Source organism: Diospyros lotus, chromosome 8 (genome assembly GCF_014633365.1).
Source record: "Diospyros lotus cultivar Yz01 chromosome 8, ASM1463336v1, whole genome shotgun sequence".
Lineage (NCBI taxonomy): Eukaryota > Viridiplantae > Streptophyta > Magnoliopsida > Ericales > Ebenaceae > Diospyros > Diospyros lotus.
The window spans coordinates 30,182,651-30,199,457 of record NC_068345.1 but is presented as its reverse complement, the minus strand read 5'-3'; the positions used below and the strand labels follow the sequence as shown (position 1 = coordinate 30,199,457).

At 38.1% G+C, this 16,807-nt stretch overlaps 1 protein-coding gene across 2 annotated transcripts in view; it reads left to right on the top strand.

Annotated features, from left to right (window-relative positions):
- LOC127807472 (uncharacterized) overlaps nucleotides 1-16,807 on the top strand; it is a 101,705-nt gene that overhangs the window by 14,880 nt on the left and 70,018 nt on the right. For both annotated transcript variants that reach the window (XR_008024691.1, XM_052345343.1), the window contains exons 6-7: nucleotides 5,922-6,117; nucleotides 6,783-7,040. Coding sequence is in view for 1 of the 2 variants with exons in the window: in XM_052345343.1 (XP_052201303.1) it covers nucleotides 5,922-6,117; nucleotides 6,783-7,040 (454 nt within the window). In the remaining variant the exon portion in view is untranslated. The remainder of the gene's footprint in view (nucleotides 1-5,921; nucleotides 6,118-6,782; nucleotides 7,041-16,807) is intronic.

Below are 16,807 nucleotides of genomic sequence, written 5' to 3'. Positions count from 1 at the left end.
AGTATTTTGAGTATGTTTTTGGGGTTGCCCAACGCGAGTTTACCAACGAATTTTCCCCTGAGAGTGGTTACAACTTCGATGTTGGCAGGAGTAGGGATTCATAGCCATACTCTGGATCCTTTGGAAACAGAGGACCAGCTGGAATTTATAGCAAGGGCTTCCACCAGAGGAGGTTGTACGGGTTAGGTCTATACCCTGATGTCGAGGCTGGAAATTCTGGCATTCGAAGGGGGTAAGTCGTGTTGGTGGACCTAGCGTTGTGAAAGGTTCTTTCACTACTACCTTATGGTTGAAAGTTAGAAGGTAAATATGGTAGTGACGTATCTTAAGGACCTGGCGGATGTGTGGTTTCAATTGAGTTGGCTTGAATTTGCGAAAGAATTTTGTGCTCGCTTCGGTGAAAGAGCAATGCTCGACGTGCACGTGGTAGAGGAGTTCAACAAATTGAAATAGGAAGGTGTAGTGGATGATTATATAATCAGGTTTGAAGAATTGAAACCATTGTTAACTCTCTCTTACTTGATGGGCACAACGGTGGCGGTGGCTTGGGTAATTGGTGTCCGAAAAAGGAGTTTTCAGGCAAAACGGCACCGGCGAGGAGATCTGAAATTGACCGCAATGAAAGGAGAAAACAACGGCGATGGTAGTGGACAAAGCAACTGGCGGTGGTGGCATTGGCTGGCGGCTAGAACTAGGGTTGGGTTAAGGTTTTGTTAGAATCCCTATTCGTCACACATACCAGCGACATACAAGGGAAGGAGATGTAGGGGCAGTTAAGGAAGAAAACACAAGGGCAAAAGAGTCACATTCAATTAGAGGGGAATAACAAACTCATGTGGCTGTTGCAGCATACTAGGGAATACACATAAAAGGAAGAGAAAAGGAGAGAGAAGCAGCTAGAGAATTTGGAAGGAGTCGTGGGAGAGAAGGCCCTCTCGAATAGGCCAATATTTGTTTCTTTTTTTTTGTTCGTTCATAGCTTTGTAATTGGAGATTCCTAATGTTTTGATTGTGAGATTCTATTATTTCTCTGAGTATTCTATTAGGTTTGTATAGTGGCTCTGATACCGTGTGAGCTTAGTGAGAGAGAGAGAGAGAAACCTTGTGAGAGAAAATTTCTGTGTATTAAACTAATAGATAGGACACCTATATATACAAACACTAAACGGGCCATGGGTCTCGGGCCCTAACATAAAGCTAGCCCTAAGTTTAATATACAAATATAGCAATCACCTCTATATACAACTCAACAAATCCTACTTTGTGTCCAATTTTATCAGCGGTTTGAAGTTGAACGATGAACTAAGGCCGACTGTGAAGATGATGCAACCAAACATTGTCAAGCAGGCTGTAGAGAAAGCCAAGCTCCAGGAACTTGCATTGGGAATGATTGTCAAGAAGTACATGTTCTCCATGGAAGTCCAACCTTCGTTCAGTCAACGAGTGGAAGGAAATCAAGGGAATTCTCAATATTATCCTCACTCTAATACAACTATATCTTCTACTATGGAACAGAGAAGGAAGTTTGGGTTATGCTTTAAATGTGGAGACAAATTCAGTCCCAACCACCAATGTTAGAGACTGTTCCTGCACATGGAAGGATTAGAAGAAGGAGAAAAAAAGGTTGTTCTCCAAGAAGAAACCAGTGGCTGCAAGATGATGGCTGAAGAAGCGTGGCAGAAATTATTACAAAAAGAAATTCCAGAGGCTCAGCTACACTTGATTCAAGCTGTCGAGTTTAAAGACAGAACTAAGACGGTGGAAGAACATTCCACGGCTGCGAACACTGCTACACTTCAACTGCCCCATGAAGAAGCACAGAGGATAAAGGAAAAGAAGGATAAACAAGGCAGTAAAGGCTGGTATCAGTTGATCCGCTGATCCGTAGCCAGCTTTGACACTTCTTGAGGACAAGAAGTTCAAGAGGGGGGGATTTGTCACGACCCTAGGATATTAGAAGGGCAATGTTGTAATTGGGTTGCATATTGTTGTAATTCGGTTAGATGCCCTGGTTGTTGCTTTGTTTGTTGAGCTTCAGTTACAATAACTGAAGAACAGCCAGGTATGCCTATAAAAGGCCAGTTGTAAGGGGATGGGAATCATCCTGGCAATAGAGGATTGAATCTTTCTTTTACCTCTTCCTATTCTCTCTCATTCTCTCTCTCTCTTGGTTCTCTTCTCAACTCTCTCTACTTCTAATTTCTCTTGAATTTTACCCAAATTAGCCTTGTCAAATCCTAGGATCTGACAGTAAGACTTCTCTAGGAACTTTATAATAAGCCTTTTCTAGTTCTATAAATATCATATGTAAAATCTTTTGTTTGTCTCTATAACTTTCCACTAGGAGACTCGAGAAATATATAACTTCCATAGATGAGTTACCGGGCGTGACGCCAAATTGGTTTTTAGATACTTTGTTTTATTTTCTTAATCTTTGCTCAATCCCTCTATCCTAAATTGATTTTGGCAATTTGTTCTTGTAAATAAACACTAAAGTGCTCTCCCTCCAGTCATCCCACTTCCTTTTTGATTTAAGGATCACATAAGGCATTTCCATACTTGTATTGGTATATTATCTAGTCCAACTGCTTTACTTTTCTTCATCTTTTTCAATGCTTGCTTTATTTCATTTGGACATATATATGTGTATAGAACATATAATTTCTATCTTCTTTAGAGTTACTAAGATGCTCTAACACTACACTTATTTCTCTATTTTTGTTGAATAACTTTGACAAATACTGCTTCCATCTCTCCTTGATTGCTCCCTCATTTACTAATGCTTTTTGGTTTTCATCTTTTGTGCATTTGACTTTCCTTAAATCTCTTGTTTTTCTTTCTCTTGCTTTAGCTAGTTTATATATATCTTTCTCTATCTTTCATATCAAGTTATGAATTTTCATAAGCATTTGACTTTGCTTCACTAACTGCCTTTTTGGCATCTTTCTTGGTGCTATACCTCTTTAGGTTTTATTCATTACAACATTTATGTAAAATCTCGTCCAACAGGTTGAAAATACCATGAGCTAGTCTCCAAAGAAACCCCAGGGAGGTGAACATTAGGAAACTAAAGAAAAAGATGTGTATTGATTTTTGATTTTTTTTCTTTTTTCTTTTTTCTTTTTGTTGTGAATTGAATTTATTTTCTTCATACATTTTGTCCAGACTCTAGATATTGTGTTACATCATATTTATGTAAGTAACAATCCAGTATGCTTTACTCCTAAGTAAAAATTAATTTGGAGATTACTTTGACCCTAGGAGAACTGAAGCCCTAATGCAAAATAAAATCAGGATTATTCCAAATCAAACTCATATTAGCCTAAAACTAACTAGAAACCCTGATACTCAAACATACATAGTAAATAAGTCAACATCTTTTTGGAGCAAGGTTCACCATTTTGCACAAAGTCACTCCATGATCTATAATGCAGTGGATGTGTGACATGTCTAGATCTACTTAAGCATTCACATGCATGTCACTTTGCCTCATTAAGTGAAATTACATATGGTACCATGGGATATGAGCACAGAAGGAAGCTAATTTTGGCACTTAGGGTTTCATATGAATCCTCATTCTAGTGTGGACAAGGGGTTAGTTGCCGCCCTCTTCGTGTAGTAATTTTCCTGTTGCCCCATATTTTTTTATCTTACCTTTTTTTCTTTATCAGTTACTACCTTTTTCATTAGTGTCACCTTTTGCCCTCCACATCATCCAGTCATTTTCTTGTTGCAGCTATGTTGATTCTATTGTTGCAACTGTTTCATAAATCATACTCTTTAATTGTTTATTCTTCTCTGCTTCTCTGATATCTATTATTATGAATATGGATATAAGCAGGGAAGTAGACGCATTAAGTCACCTTGGCCCAGCAATTTGGAAATATATGAGGACATTTGCTTTGTGGGAACATGGAAATATTTATTTTTGATTCCTACTGTGTTTAAATGCAGTCCAGAAACCATTAAAAATATTTTTAAAGCCACATTAGAATAACATGGATGGAATATACCAGTTTTAAGTAACATTAGATATAAGCACCATTTGACATACAAAAGTAATACTATTGCATCTTTGTTATATCATTACAAAACAAATGTAAAACACATTTACTGAGCAAAAAAAAAAAAAAAAAAAAAGAGTAAAAAGCTTTAAAGTTTATTAGAAAAAAAATATTTGTCAAGAATAGTTAAAAGCCCCGCTGTTATAAAGAGATCATTATCCAAAGCATCATTCTTATCTTGAAAGCATTTTTTTTATGACAAAGTGCTAACTGTAGAAACATTAGTTACCATCTAATTTTTGCACAAAACACACATGAACTCAATGAAGCAACAAGAAGAGTAAACCTTCAGGAACTTCCTGTTTTTGGGTGGATCCAACTTCAACATAGTCATCACCATTGCATGCCACATGATGTGTTTGACATGTATTTTAACTTGTTTAAGAAGTATGCTATATAGAGATGTGGTCCCGTTGCAGCCATTTTTGGATATCCATGCTTCAAGTTTGGCATATTATGTGCCATGTTTCTTTGGCTTATTGGAATTTGCATACTGCTGATGGGGTTAGACTTTTAATCAATTTCTTTTTTTTTTCTAGTCTTTACCTTTTTTAATGGCTTGACCCAATCATGTTGAAATTTTCACTTTCCCAGAGTGAGTTTGATGATCAGAAGGCTTATCATTTAAGTGTATATCAGATTGTTTCCGATATATTTAACAAGGTTAAATAAGGAGTTCAATGTCAAGACCTAAGTCTTGAATCTAGGGTTTCTAATGTAGAGCGGGAAGGAAGAATGAAAAGTGAGAGAAATGGAGATAGGAATAGAGAGAAAACAGAGAAATGAATAGAGAGAGAATATGAGAATTGTATTCAAATTCTTGTTATTCTCTAATTCAAGTTGGTGTAGCTTAATATACAGCTAACCAAGAAACAGTTGCAGGATGTAAGTGACTGCTAAGCACCAATTGTAGAGAAATAATCTGCTACAATGGTCCTCCACAATATCTCTTGCACCCTATGAGCTTGACATTCAATTTTTGCGCTCTGATTATTTTTGACTTGTTGCTTAGTTGAGGTCTACTTTCTTGCTTTCTAGTGAATCTGCATCCACTTCTCCATGCATTTTCTATATATTTTTAAACTTGGTGCACCATTAGACGTACTTAAGTTGAATGAAATGTTATTGGATCCTGTCTTTACTTCAACCTGCTGACTTGTCTATATTAAAATGACAAACATGGATGATGTTAGAAGGGACCCTGACACATGGAGGCATGAACTCCTGTACTTTTTGATGTCAACCTTACCTTCCATGTAATTGCACCTGATTCTACAATATCGACCTTGCATTCTAAACCAAAATTTTGCCCACTTTCTTTTTTGTGTCTAACCTGTTACCCTTGATGCTTTATTAAGGAACATCATGAGTAACAAGAAAATAAACAGACTTTCAACAGTGGTATACAGGCCTTCACCAGAGGACAATGAAGATTAAAAAAAAAGCAAGAAGAAATCGGGGTGATAAGATGTCTCTATAGTTGTTTGGCTACTAAATTGGATGTATTAAATCTTCAAGTTTTTTGCAGAATAGTTGGTGAAAGATAAACTTTTTGTTCATTGCTATGTTGATTCTAGTCTCACAGCTAACAAGTAACATGGCATACATTACTTTTCCAATACAAAAACGAATGTGTAAAAAGAAAGAAATGGTAGGAGGCACCTGTATCATATTTTTAGAGATCATGACCTCCATGCTTGTACAATTTTGATTTTGATTTTACCCTTGCATGATGCATTTATTGCTAGTTGCTGAATTAAAGCTATATCACTTCCATTTCTGATTTTTCCAGTTTTAACTTTTATTTATTTTCTTCTTTTTTTCCTGCTTGTGATTTTGTTGATTTTATTTGTGCAGAGAGCAAGGAAATGTTGGTCAAGCCAGATACTGCCTTTCTAAAGCTATAACAGCAGATCCAGAAGATACTAGTCTTAGGTTTCAACGGGCTTGTCTTTATCTTGAGCTTGGTGAATATCAGAAAGCTGCAGAATCATATGAACAAATCTCAAGACTTTGCCCTGAGAATGTCGAAGCTCTCAAGACAGCCACGATGGTTTTTCTCCTTCTCTTACTTGTGTACTCAGTTTACCTGCATACTTAATTTGCCATCTCTTCATGTTATGGTTGAGCTCTTTGAACACAAATGGTTGAAGTTAGCTGCCATCTGTTTCACATAATACAGATGCAGTTTTCTTCTCTTTGCTCAGTTGTCATATTCTTTATGTTATAACTTATTGCATCAACTACTGCTTGTTGTTGAGGCCCTGAGAAGATAATCTAGCCTTTTTGTGGTCCTTCGACCTTTCTTTTTCTCTTGCATCCTTGATGCTTTTCTTATGAGTTCTAGAACCATCTAAAAATTATGCATTTGTTATACTTATTTATGATGCTTCTGATTTTCATGTAAGGGGAAACTTCTTTCCTTATTTATTAGTTGTTAATATGCTGTTTTATTTAACAGCCTTATGGGCATGAACTTGGCCTTTTAATTTTAGCAGAAAATTGTTTCTTTATATTCTTTTGTTTTTTCTGGCAATAAGTTTCGGCATTTTTAAATTCATAATGGAAAAATGTTCTGCTGACTATTTCTCCAAGATTTCTGTGTCTTGTTGGGTTTATTAGTTTCCTATGGTATTATTGCAATTTTGGCAAATGGCAGTTATGATCTTGGTTCTCATTACATCATTTAAGAAACTGATATCTTGATTTCTTTTCTAGTTGTACCAAAAATGTGGCATGAAGGACCATTCTGCCAGCATTTTGGAGGAATATCTTAGGGATCATCCAAGTGAAGCTAATTTGCACTTAGTGGAACTGCTAGCCAGAATACACATGGAGAATAATGCACATACCAAAGCTCTTCAACATATTGAACATGCGCAAAAAGTTTGTTGTGGTGGAAAAGAACTGCCGCTGTATTTAATAACCAAAGCAGGCATATGCCGCATGCATCTAGGAGATATTGAAACGGCAGAGGTCTGTAAATTTGTATTATTGAATGTATGGTTGCTTATACTGTTCTTAAAATGTTGTGGGCTTCTTGTATCAGCAATTCTGTTGATCTCTAATTTTTGGGTTCTTTCTTCTTCATGTTAAATCCGGTAGATTGGTTTGAATGTTCGGTTTTGCATGGCCATTTTGTGATGATAATAGTTGAAATCAGATAGTTGAAGAAAAGAAGTAGAATTGTTTAGAAGGATTGGTGTGTCACATGCCAAGGGTAGCCATTATAAAATTTTCACATGCCAAGGGTAGCCATTGTAAAATTGTCACATGGCCAAGGGTAGCTATGTAATTGTGCCCCTCTATTTTGTTAGGATATTTTCCTTTTTGTCTTTTCCCTTTTTTATCTTGTAGCTTAGGTGGTTAGAGTGCCTTGTCCGGTAGCTAATCTGAGACTATATATATTAAGCCTTAGCTGTAGGAAGGGGCATGACGAGAATGAATTGAATATTCTGTTTCTCTCCTAATATTTCTTTCTCTCGGTTATCTTCTCCTTTATCTCCTCTACTGTATTTCTCCTTCTCATCTGATTTCTTCCCCAAATTTCTCTCTTAATTTCCAAATTCCCTTTTACACCCTAGTTCAACCCTAAGGGTGTGAGATGGTGGTTCATCATTCTTCACCACACTCCCATAATTTATAATATAAAAAAGATCATAAAAATTGCAACTATAGATTTGTTCCTAATAAAATCAGCAAAGAAATGTATTAAAAACAGCACCTCCCCCCCCCCCCCAAAAAAAAAAAAAAAAAAAACCTTATATATCACCTAATACACCAGCCGATTATTTTAGAATCTCTGGACGCTCCTTCTCAAGATGGAGATAGATATCTTATCAAACCCATGTTGGATGGAAACAAATGAAAAGACCTGTTTCTAAGACCCATTGAAAATAAATAAATAAGCTATTCTATTGATTTAATAAAAAAACAGTTGATCTAACAAAAGGTATGCACCCAAGGCCTTCCATCTAGATTTTTCCTTGATGAAATTATTATTGATCTTGATATAATTGGCTTTGTGAATGTTGTGCTGGATTATGAGCAATGTTAATGGCAACTTTTTTACAAAACAATAGGAGGGGTTGGTCATCAGCTAGTCCAAGCTCAGTTATAAATTTCTGGAACCACATGTCACAAATCCCATGAGCCATGACCCTGTGTTTAGCCTCTGCACTAGCTATGGGGACTACTTCTTGCTTCTCGACTATATTGGATCCAACAAAAGTGAACAAGCTTGAGTTAAACCTTCTATCATCTGGAGAACCAACCTAATCAACATTAGTAAATGCTTTAATGTTCAGGTGTTTATTGTTTGAGAATGTTAATCCTTTTCTTGGGCCGACTTCAAGTAGCTCACAATCCAATTTTAGCCTCTATATGAGTTGATCAGAGATCATGCATAGATCGGTTGACTATTCAACAACATAGGTTATCTATGGAAAAGTATGAAATAGATAAAGTAGCTTCCAACCAGTCAGCAGTCATTGACCCCTTTCCTTCTCAACCTTGTTACCATCACTATTATTTAGAGGATGATTTGTCTCAATGGGGAGTCTTGGTTGTTTTGCAATCTCAATGGGATTCTTGGCTGTTTTGCAATCCAACATACCAATTTGCTTGAGTAATCAAGAACATATTTCCTTGAGAGACAACAATGCCCTTTTTGGAATGAGCAACCTTACAAATTCAACAATAATAACAATTACAAACCTTAATCCTACTAGGTGGGGTCAGCTATACGAATTCTAGCTCACCAACCATTTCTATCCATAGTCATATTGTAACATCTTGGCTCATCCTGGTTATGCACTAACTAGGTAACATAATTGTGGCCACCCACACCCAAGAGATGGGCCTAAAATTTCAAAATCATGGTATCCTTCTTTGGGACCCACATGGGGATCTAGTGGGTGCCCATTGCCCCTTGGGTTGGAAAGTTGGGGATTCTTCTTGGCTTTTCTTGGGGTTTTTGAGATGGAGGGTACGTTCAAATGGTGGTGTGTCCTTGTAAATTCTCTTCCTTGGCTATGCTTAGTTTTTGTTCATTTCTCCTTTTAGTCAAACCCCAACAATTGGTTGATGAGACTCTTGCATGACTAGATGGGACTTCAAGTCTAGCGAATGAGGTTGTACTTCTTAGTTTCAATTTCCCTCTACCTCATCCCTCTCCATTGCATACATGAAATCCAAAAAGTCTTTTAAGTCAAGTAAATCTAATCATGCTAAGTGTCATGCCATAACTAACGTCAAATGGATAAGATGCAAGGATCTATTTTTTAGCATCTTTATAGGTTATGCCCCTTAAATATACATAGCATGTTAACATCAAAAGGATAACTAGCATGGTTGGTTCAAAATATAATTACATGATATTATATAATGAGCAGGTTCCCCGGTTCCTTGAAGGTTCTTCCCCTCTCCCATAGCCCTGTCACATGTTTGCTTTGAAATATGCGCATGTATGCATGCATGAGTATAAAACTACTTAGTAAATACATGCTAAATTATGCAACATTGTCACGACTCAAGGTTTAACCTAGGGTTTGTAAGGGAATTTGGAAGAAATCAGGGAGAGAGAATAGAAAGTGAAAACTTGCGCGGAAAAGCATAGAATATTTCATTGATATGTAGCCCTAATTATAGGGTTGAATTTGTACATCTTTAGAAAGTGTGCAATAGGAATGATTTACAACAATTAAGGAAAGATTATACATTGAAAGATTAGGAAAGTATTCTAATATGATTTAGGAAACTAAACAAGAATAGCAATAAGGATTTGTCGCCTCTTCTCCTTTCTTTCTAGAAGACTGATTTCCATCCCCTTTTACGCCAACCTTCCCCCTTAAGCTGGTGAATGAATATCCATCATTCCTAACTTGCATACTAAGCCTTCAAATCTTCTAGTTGCCAATCCTTTTGTTAGGAGATCAACCATTTGTTGCTCAAAAGGAACATAGGTGATCTGTATTATACCTTCCTCAAGTTTTTCCTTTATAAAGTGTCGATCGATCTCGATGTGCTTAGTCATGTCATGTTGTATAGGATTATGCGCAATGCTTATAGCCAATTGTTTATCACAAAATAACCTGGTTGGTTCATTGATAGCTATCTTCAAATCTTCCAGCACAATTCTCATGCATGGAAGTTCACATAACCCAAGTGCCATAGCTCTAAATTCTGCTTCAGCACTTGACCTTGCCACTATGCTTTGCTTCTTACTTCGCAAGAGATCAAATTGCCCCCTAGGAATATGCAGTAACCTGTAGTAGATCTCCTATTAGATAGAGATCCAGCATAATCTGCATCTGTATACTTCTTCAGTAGCATCAGGCTTCACATGCTTCTTCAGAAGAGAGACATGAAACATCGGGTGGCATTCCATGCCCGTAGGCAATTGTAGTTTGTAGGCCACTTTGCCCACCCGTTCAAGTATGAGAAAAGGTCCAAAATACTTTGGACTTAGCTTGGTCGGGGTTGGGGCAGAAAATCAGTGTTGTAAGAATCTTCTGACCTTTAAAAAGACTTGATCCCGCACATTGAAATTTCTATCACTCCTCATGCGGTCAACAGTTTGTTTCATCCTGTTTTTAGCTGTAGCCAACTCTTTCTTGTGTATAGAGAGCATCTCCTTTCTGCTTTGTAAGTATTTTGTCGCATTAGTTCATGTCTCTGGGAAGTTAGTCATCGCGGGCAATGTGGATGTCTTATATCCGAATAGAGCCTCGAAAGGGGACTTCTTGATTGAGCTATGGTAGCTTGTATTATACCACCACTATGCTAGGGATAGCCACTTTCCCCAACTATTAGGCCTTGCAAAACACATCATCTTAAATAGGACTCCAAGCATTGGTTGACCCTCTCGGTTTGTTCATCTGACTTAGGATGGTATGCGGACGACATGTGCAGACCTACCCCTAGGCCCTTGAACAGCTCTTGCCAGAAATGGCTTGTAAATACTTTGTCTCGATTTGAAACAATGGATTTAGGTATCCCATGCCTCTTAGCCACCATATCATGGAACACTCGAGCAACTTCCTAGGTTGTGAATGGATTTGTGAGGCTGATGAAGTGAGCAAACTTCGTCAGCCTGTCAACCACTACCAAGATCATGTTCTTGCCTTCAAACTTGGGTAAGTCCTCAATAAAATCCATGGATATCTCCTCCCATGCCTGCTTTGGTATAGCCAATGGCTGTAACAACCCCAGGTAAGCCACTTGTTCATGCTTGCATCGTTGGCACGTCATGCAGGCTGCCACAAATTCCATCACCTCTTTTTTAAGCCTTGACTAGAAGAACATTTGTCTGACTCTATAGTAGGTAGCTTTGAAAATCAAAATGTATTAGTGAATGAAGGAGCGATTAAGGAGAGATGGAAGGAGTATTTCACAAAATTATTCAATGATGGTGGGGACACAAGAGTTAGGTTGGGACACCTTAGTAACTTCGAAGGGAATGTGAGCTATATATTTTATCGACGCATAAGTTCAAATGAAATAAGACAAGCATTAAAAAAGATGAAAAATCATAAGGCGGTGGGACCAGATAATATACCAATAGAAGCATGGAAATGCATGGGAGAAGAGGGCATCTCTTGGCTAATGAAATTATTTAACGCGATCCTTAAATCGAAAAAGATGCCAGATGAGTGGAGGAAGAGTACTTTTTATTCCTATATACAAGAACAAAGGAGATATTCAAAACTGTGAAAATTATAGAGGAATTAAGTTAATGAGCCATACCATGAAACTCTGGGAGAGAGTAATAGAATAGAGGCTCAGAAAAGAAACAGAGGTCTCGAAAAATCAGTTTGATTTCATGCTTGGTAGGCCAACAATAGAAGCTATATACCTACTAAGGCGTCTAATGGAAAAGTATCGGGATCATCAAAATGACTTGCATATGGTGTTTATAGATCTAGAAAAAGCCTATGATAGGGTCTCTAAAGAAGTATTATGGAGGGTTCTAGAGAAGAAAGGAGTTCAAATAGCCTATATACAAGCTCTTAAGGACATGTATCACGGTGCAGAGACAAGGGTCAGAACATGCGAAGAGGATACTGAACCGTTTAAAATTACAATAGGACTGTATCAAGGTTCTGCGCTAAGTCCATACTTGTTTGCTTTAGTAATGGATGAACTCACTAAAGATATTCAGACAAATGTGCCATGGTGTATGTTATTTGCAGATGACATAGTGTTGGTGGATGAAACAAAAGAGGGATGTCAGATCACTGATCTGATAGAAGGAATTTTAGGTGAAGAAGGAAAAATGGAGGGACAATCTGGTAACCTAGGTATATGATAAGGGAGTGAACACTAAGCTTGAGTTGTGGAGAAACAATTTAGAATCTAAGGGATTTAAATTAAGTAAAAGGAAAACAAAATATATGGAATGTAAATTTAGTAAGAATGCAAAAGTGGAGGATATTATAATAAAATTGGAAGACTAAATCTTACAAGAAAAGACCATTTTCGATATTTGGGATCAGTGATCCAAAAAGATGGAGAAATTCACGAGGATATCACGCATAGAATTATAGCAGGTTGGCTAAAATGGAAAAATGCATCGACGGTGTTATTTGATGGGAAAATCCCATTAAAACTAAAAGGAAAATTCTATAAGACAGCTATAAGACCAGTCCTATTGCATGGCTCAGAATGTTGGGCAGTCAAATACCAGCATGAGCAAAAGACGAACGTAGCGGAGATGATGATGCTAAGATGGATGTGCGGCCATACAAGAAAAGATAAAATTAGAAATGAGGTTATTCATAATAAGGTAGGGGTAGTGCCAATCGAGGAGAAGATGAGAGAGAATAGACTAAGATGGTTTGGTCACGTGAGGAGGAGATCAAGAGATGCTCCTGTGAGGAGAGTTGATGAAATGGAACAATTAGTCAAAAAAAGAGGTAAAGGGAGACCCAAGAAGACTTTGAGAGAGACATTAAAGTTTGATATGAAGTGTATGGGTCTAAATGAAGATATGACAAAAGACAAAAATACATGGAAGTCTAGAATTTATGTAGTCGACCCCACATAATGGGATAAAGGCTGGATATGTTGTTGTTTATAGTAGGTAGTTTTGACCCCTAAATGCCCACCTAGAGGAGAGCTATGTAGCGCTTGCAATATCTTGGATTTTAATTCTTTGTCATCCCCCACAACTAATCTGACTTTAAATCTGATTAGGCCATTGGAGAGAGAGTACCCATGTTCATTGGTATACCTGACTGCTAGCTGCCTCTGCTGGGATTTAATGCATTCGGATTTATCATAGCTCTCGGTGACATCTTGGACCCAATCGGGTACCACAGCTGTAATGGCTTCACATGCCTTTTCTTCTTCTCGTCTCGACAAGGCATTTACCACTATATTTTCTTTGCCCTTTCTATATTGTATTACATAATCCAGCCCCAATAATTTTGATACCCCTTTTCTTTGTAGCTGTGTATGTAATCTCTGCTGTAGAAGGTGTTTCAGACTTTCATGGTTTGTCCTTATGATGAATGTAGTTCCCTTTAGGTAGTGCCTCCATTTGTCGATGTCTATGATCATGGCTAGCAATTCCTTTTCATACACACTCAGTCCCTGATGCTTAGCAACCAGTGCCTGGCTGATGTAGGCTAAGGGTCTTCCTTCCTGTATCAACATTGCTCCCACCCCAATGTCACATGCATCTGTCTCAATCACGAAGGGCTTAGAGAAATCAGGTAGGGCCAGAACCGGGGCTTGTGTCATTGCCCTTTTAAGAATAATGAAAGCAACCTTAGCTTGGGAATTTCATTTGAAGTTGTCTTTCTTGAGTAACTCAGTTAAGGGCTTACTAATTATCCTGTAATGTTGTATAAACCTCCTGTAATACACAATTAGCCCTAGGAATCCCCTTAACTCTCTTATAGATGAAGGCCTCGGCCATTCCAACATGGTTGCGATTTTCTTGGGGTCTGTATTGACTCCCTGACCCGAGATGATATGCCCTAGATATTCCACTTCACTCTTTGCAAAGGAACACTTTTAGGGTTTCACATATAATTGGTTGGCTTTCAGGATTTCAAAGGTGGTTTTAAGGTGGATTATGTGTTGTTTGAGGTTGGGGTGTAGACCAAAATGTCATCAAAGAATACCAAGATAAATTTCCTTAGGTAGGGGGCAAATAGATGGTTCATTAGAGTTTGAAAAGTGGATGGGGCATTGGTGAGCTCAAATGGTATCACTAGGAACTCATAGAGGCCCTGGAGGGTTCAGAAGGTCGTTTTTTGTATGTTTGCAGGGTTCATCCTAATTTGATAATACTCTGTGCATAGGTTAAGTTTAGTGAAGATGGCAGCCCCATTTAGTTTAAGTTTAGTGAAGATGGCAGCCCCATTTAGTTTATCGAGTAGGTCTTCAATCAAGGGAATAGGGAATTTAATTTTCATAGTGAGGTCATTTAGTTATTTATAATCTATGCAAAAGCGCCAGGTGCTGTCCTTTTTGACAAGAAGTACGGGAGATGCAATGGGACTCTAACTAAGTTGAATGATTGGAGCACTGAGCATGTTTTTTACTTGTTCTTCAATTTTAGCCTTTTGGTAAGGAGGGTAACGGTAGGGTCAGATATTGACTGGTTCTGAATTGGGCTTCAAGGGTATGGAATGGTTGAAAAGTCGATTGGGTGCAGTGTGTGTGGCTTAACAAATAAGTCTTTGAATTCTAAGAGTAATGAATGTAATTCAGTAGGGTAAGTTACCTTTGCAAAGAGGTTAAACACTAGAGGGCCCTTTTGTTCTCCTTCATCCATCTCCATGGCTTGGATGGAAAACATTTGAGATATCTGCCCCTTTCCTTTGTATAGTAGCTGAGAAGTTTAGGAAGAAAACTAGCTTTTAATATGTATAAACCACTTAATTAAATTCATAGACTATATACCTATATATATATACAAATACAATAGGCCATGGGCTCTAACATAGGATTAACCCTAGACTATAACCATATAACTCTAACACTCCTCTCTAGCTAGAGCATATATATCATATGCGCCAAGCTTGCTACAAATATACTCAATTCGAGGACCCCTGAGAGACTTAGTGAAGACATCTGCTAACTGGTCATTGGAATTGACAAAATCTGTGGTAACACAACTAGATAAAATCTTCTCTCGGATGAAATGACAATCTATCTCGATATGTTTGGTCCTCTCATGAAAGACTGGATTAGGAAACAATATGTAATGCAGTTTGATTGTCACAAATTAATCTCATTTGTGATATCTCCCCAAACTTGAGCTCCTGAAGCAATTGTTTTAACCAGATAAATTCACATGTTGCCAAGGCCATAGCATGTTATTTTGCTTCGGCACTCGACCTAGCAACAACCTCCTGCTTCTTACTTTTTCAAGATACTAGGTTTCCTCCAACCAGAACACAATATCCTGAAGTAGATCGTCTATTAGAAGGAGAGAACCTGCCCAATCAGCATTAGAATATCTGACTACTTGAGTATGACCTCTGTCCTCATACAGTAGTCCTCTACCTGGAGCTTCCTTAATATACCTGAGAATCCGGACTACCGCATCCCAGTGGCTATCACAAGGAGACTGTAAAAACTGACTAACAATACTGTCTGAGAAAGAAATATCTGGGCGAGTGATAGTGAGATAATTAAGTTTTCCGACTAGCTTGCGGTATCTTCCAGGATCAGCAAGAGGCTCCCCTTGTCTTCGTAAGAGCTTTACATTAGGGTTCATAGGAGAATCTATAGGTTTACAATCAAGCATCCCAGTTTCTTCCTAGAATGTCTTAACACATAGTTCCGTTGAGAGATAATAATACCAGAACTGGACTGAGCAACTTTTATGCCAAGAAAGTATTTAAGTAACCCCAAGTCCTTAGTCTGAAAATGATGGAAAAAATGTTTCTTCAACTGAATAATACCATCTTGATCATCACCGGTAATAACAATATCATCCACATAGACAACCAAGTATATATACCTCCCATGTGATGTGTGTTTATAAAAACCGAATGATCAGACTCACTACGAGTCATACCAAAGTCTTGAATGACAGCACTGAAACGACCAAACTAGTCTCGAGGAGACTGCTTCAACCCATATAGTGAGCGACGGAGTTTACAAACCTGCCCAAACTCCCCCTGAGCAACAAACCAGGAGGTTGCTCCATATAAATCTCCTCCTGAAGCTCACCATGTAAGAAGGCATTCTTAATGTCCAGTTGATACAACGGCCAGTGGCACATAGCTGCTATAGAGAGAAACAAACGCACAAAGGACATCTTAGCAACAGGGAAAAAAGTGTCACTATAGTCAATGCCATAAACCTGAGTATACTCTTTGGCAACCAAACGAGCCTTAAGGCGATCAACCTGCCATCAGGACCCACCTTGACAGTATAGATCCACCGACAGCCAACAAGAGATTTCCCTGGGGGTAAAGGAACCAAATCCCAAGTACCATTGGAATGCAAAACAGTCATCTTATTCGCCATTGCTTGTCGCCACCTCGAATCAGAAAGTGCCTCACTAACAGTTTTAGGTACTGAAACAGAGGATAAGAAAGACACAAAAGCACAAAAAAGAGACTAGAGACGGTGTGATAGCTAAGAAAATTATAATGGGTGTGAGGATTGCAAGAAGAACGGGTACCTTTTTGAAGGGCAATAGGAAGCAGATCCTTAGAAGGCAGGATCGCGACAGGTGGAGAGACTGGAAGAGGATGTGAGGCAACAGGAGTCGCTGA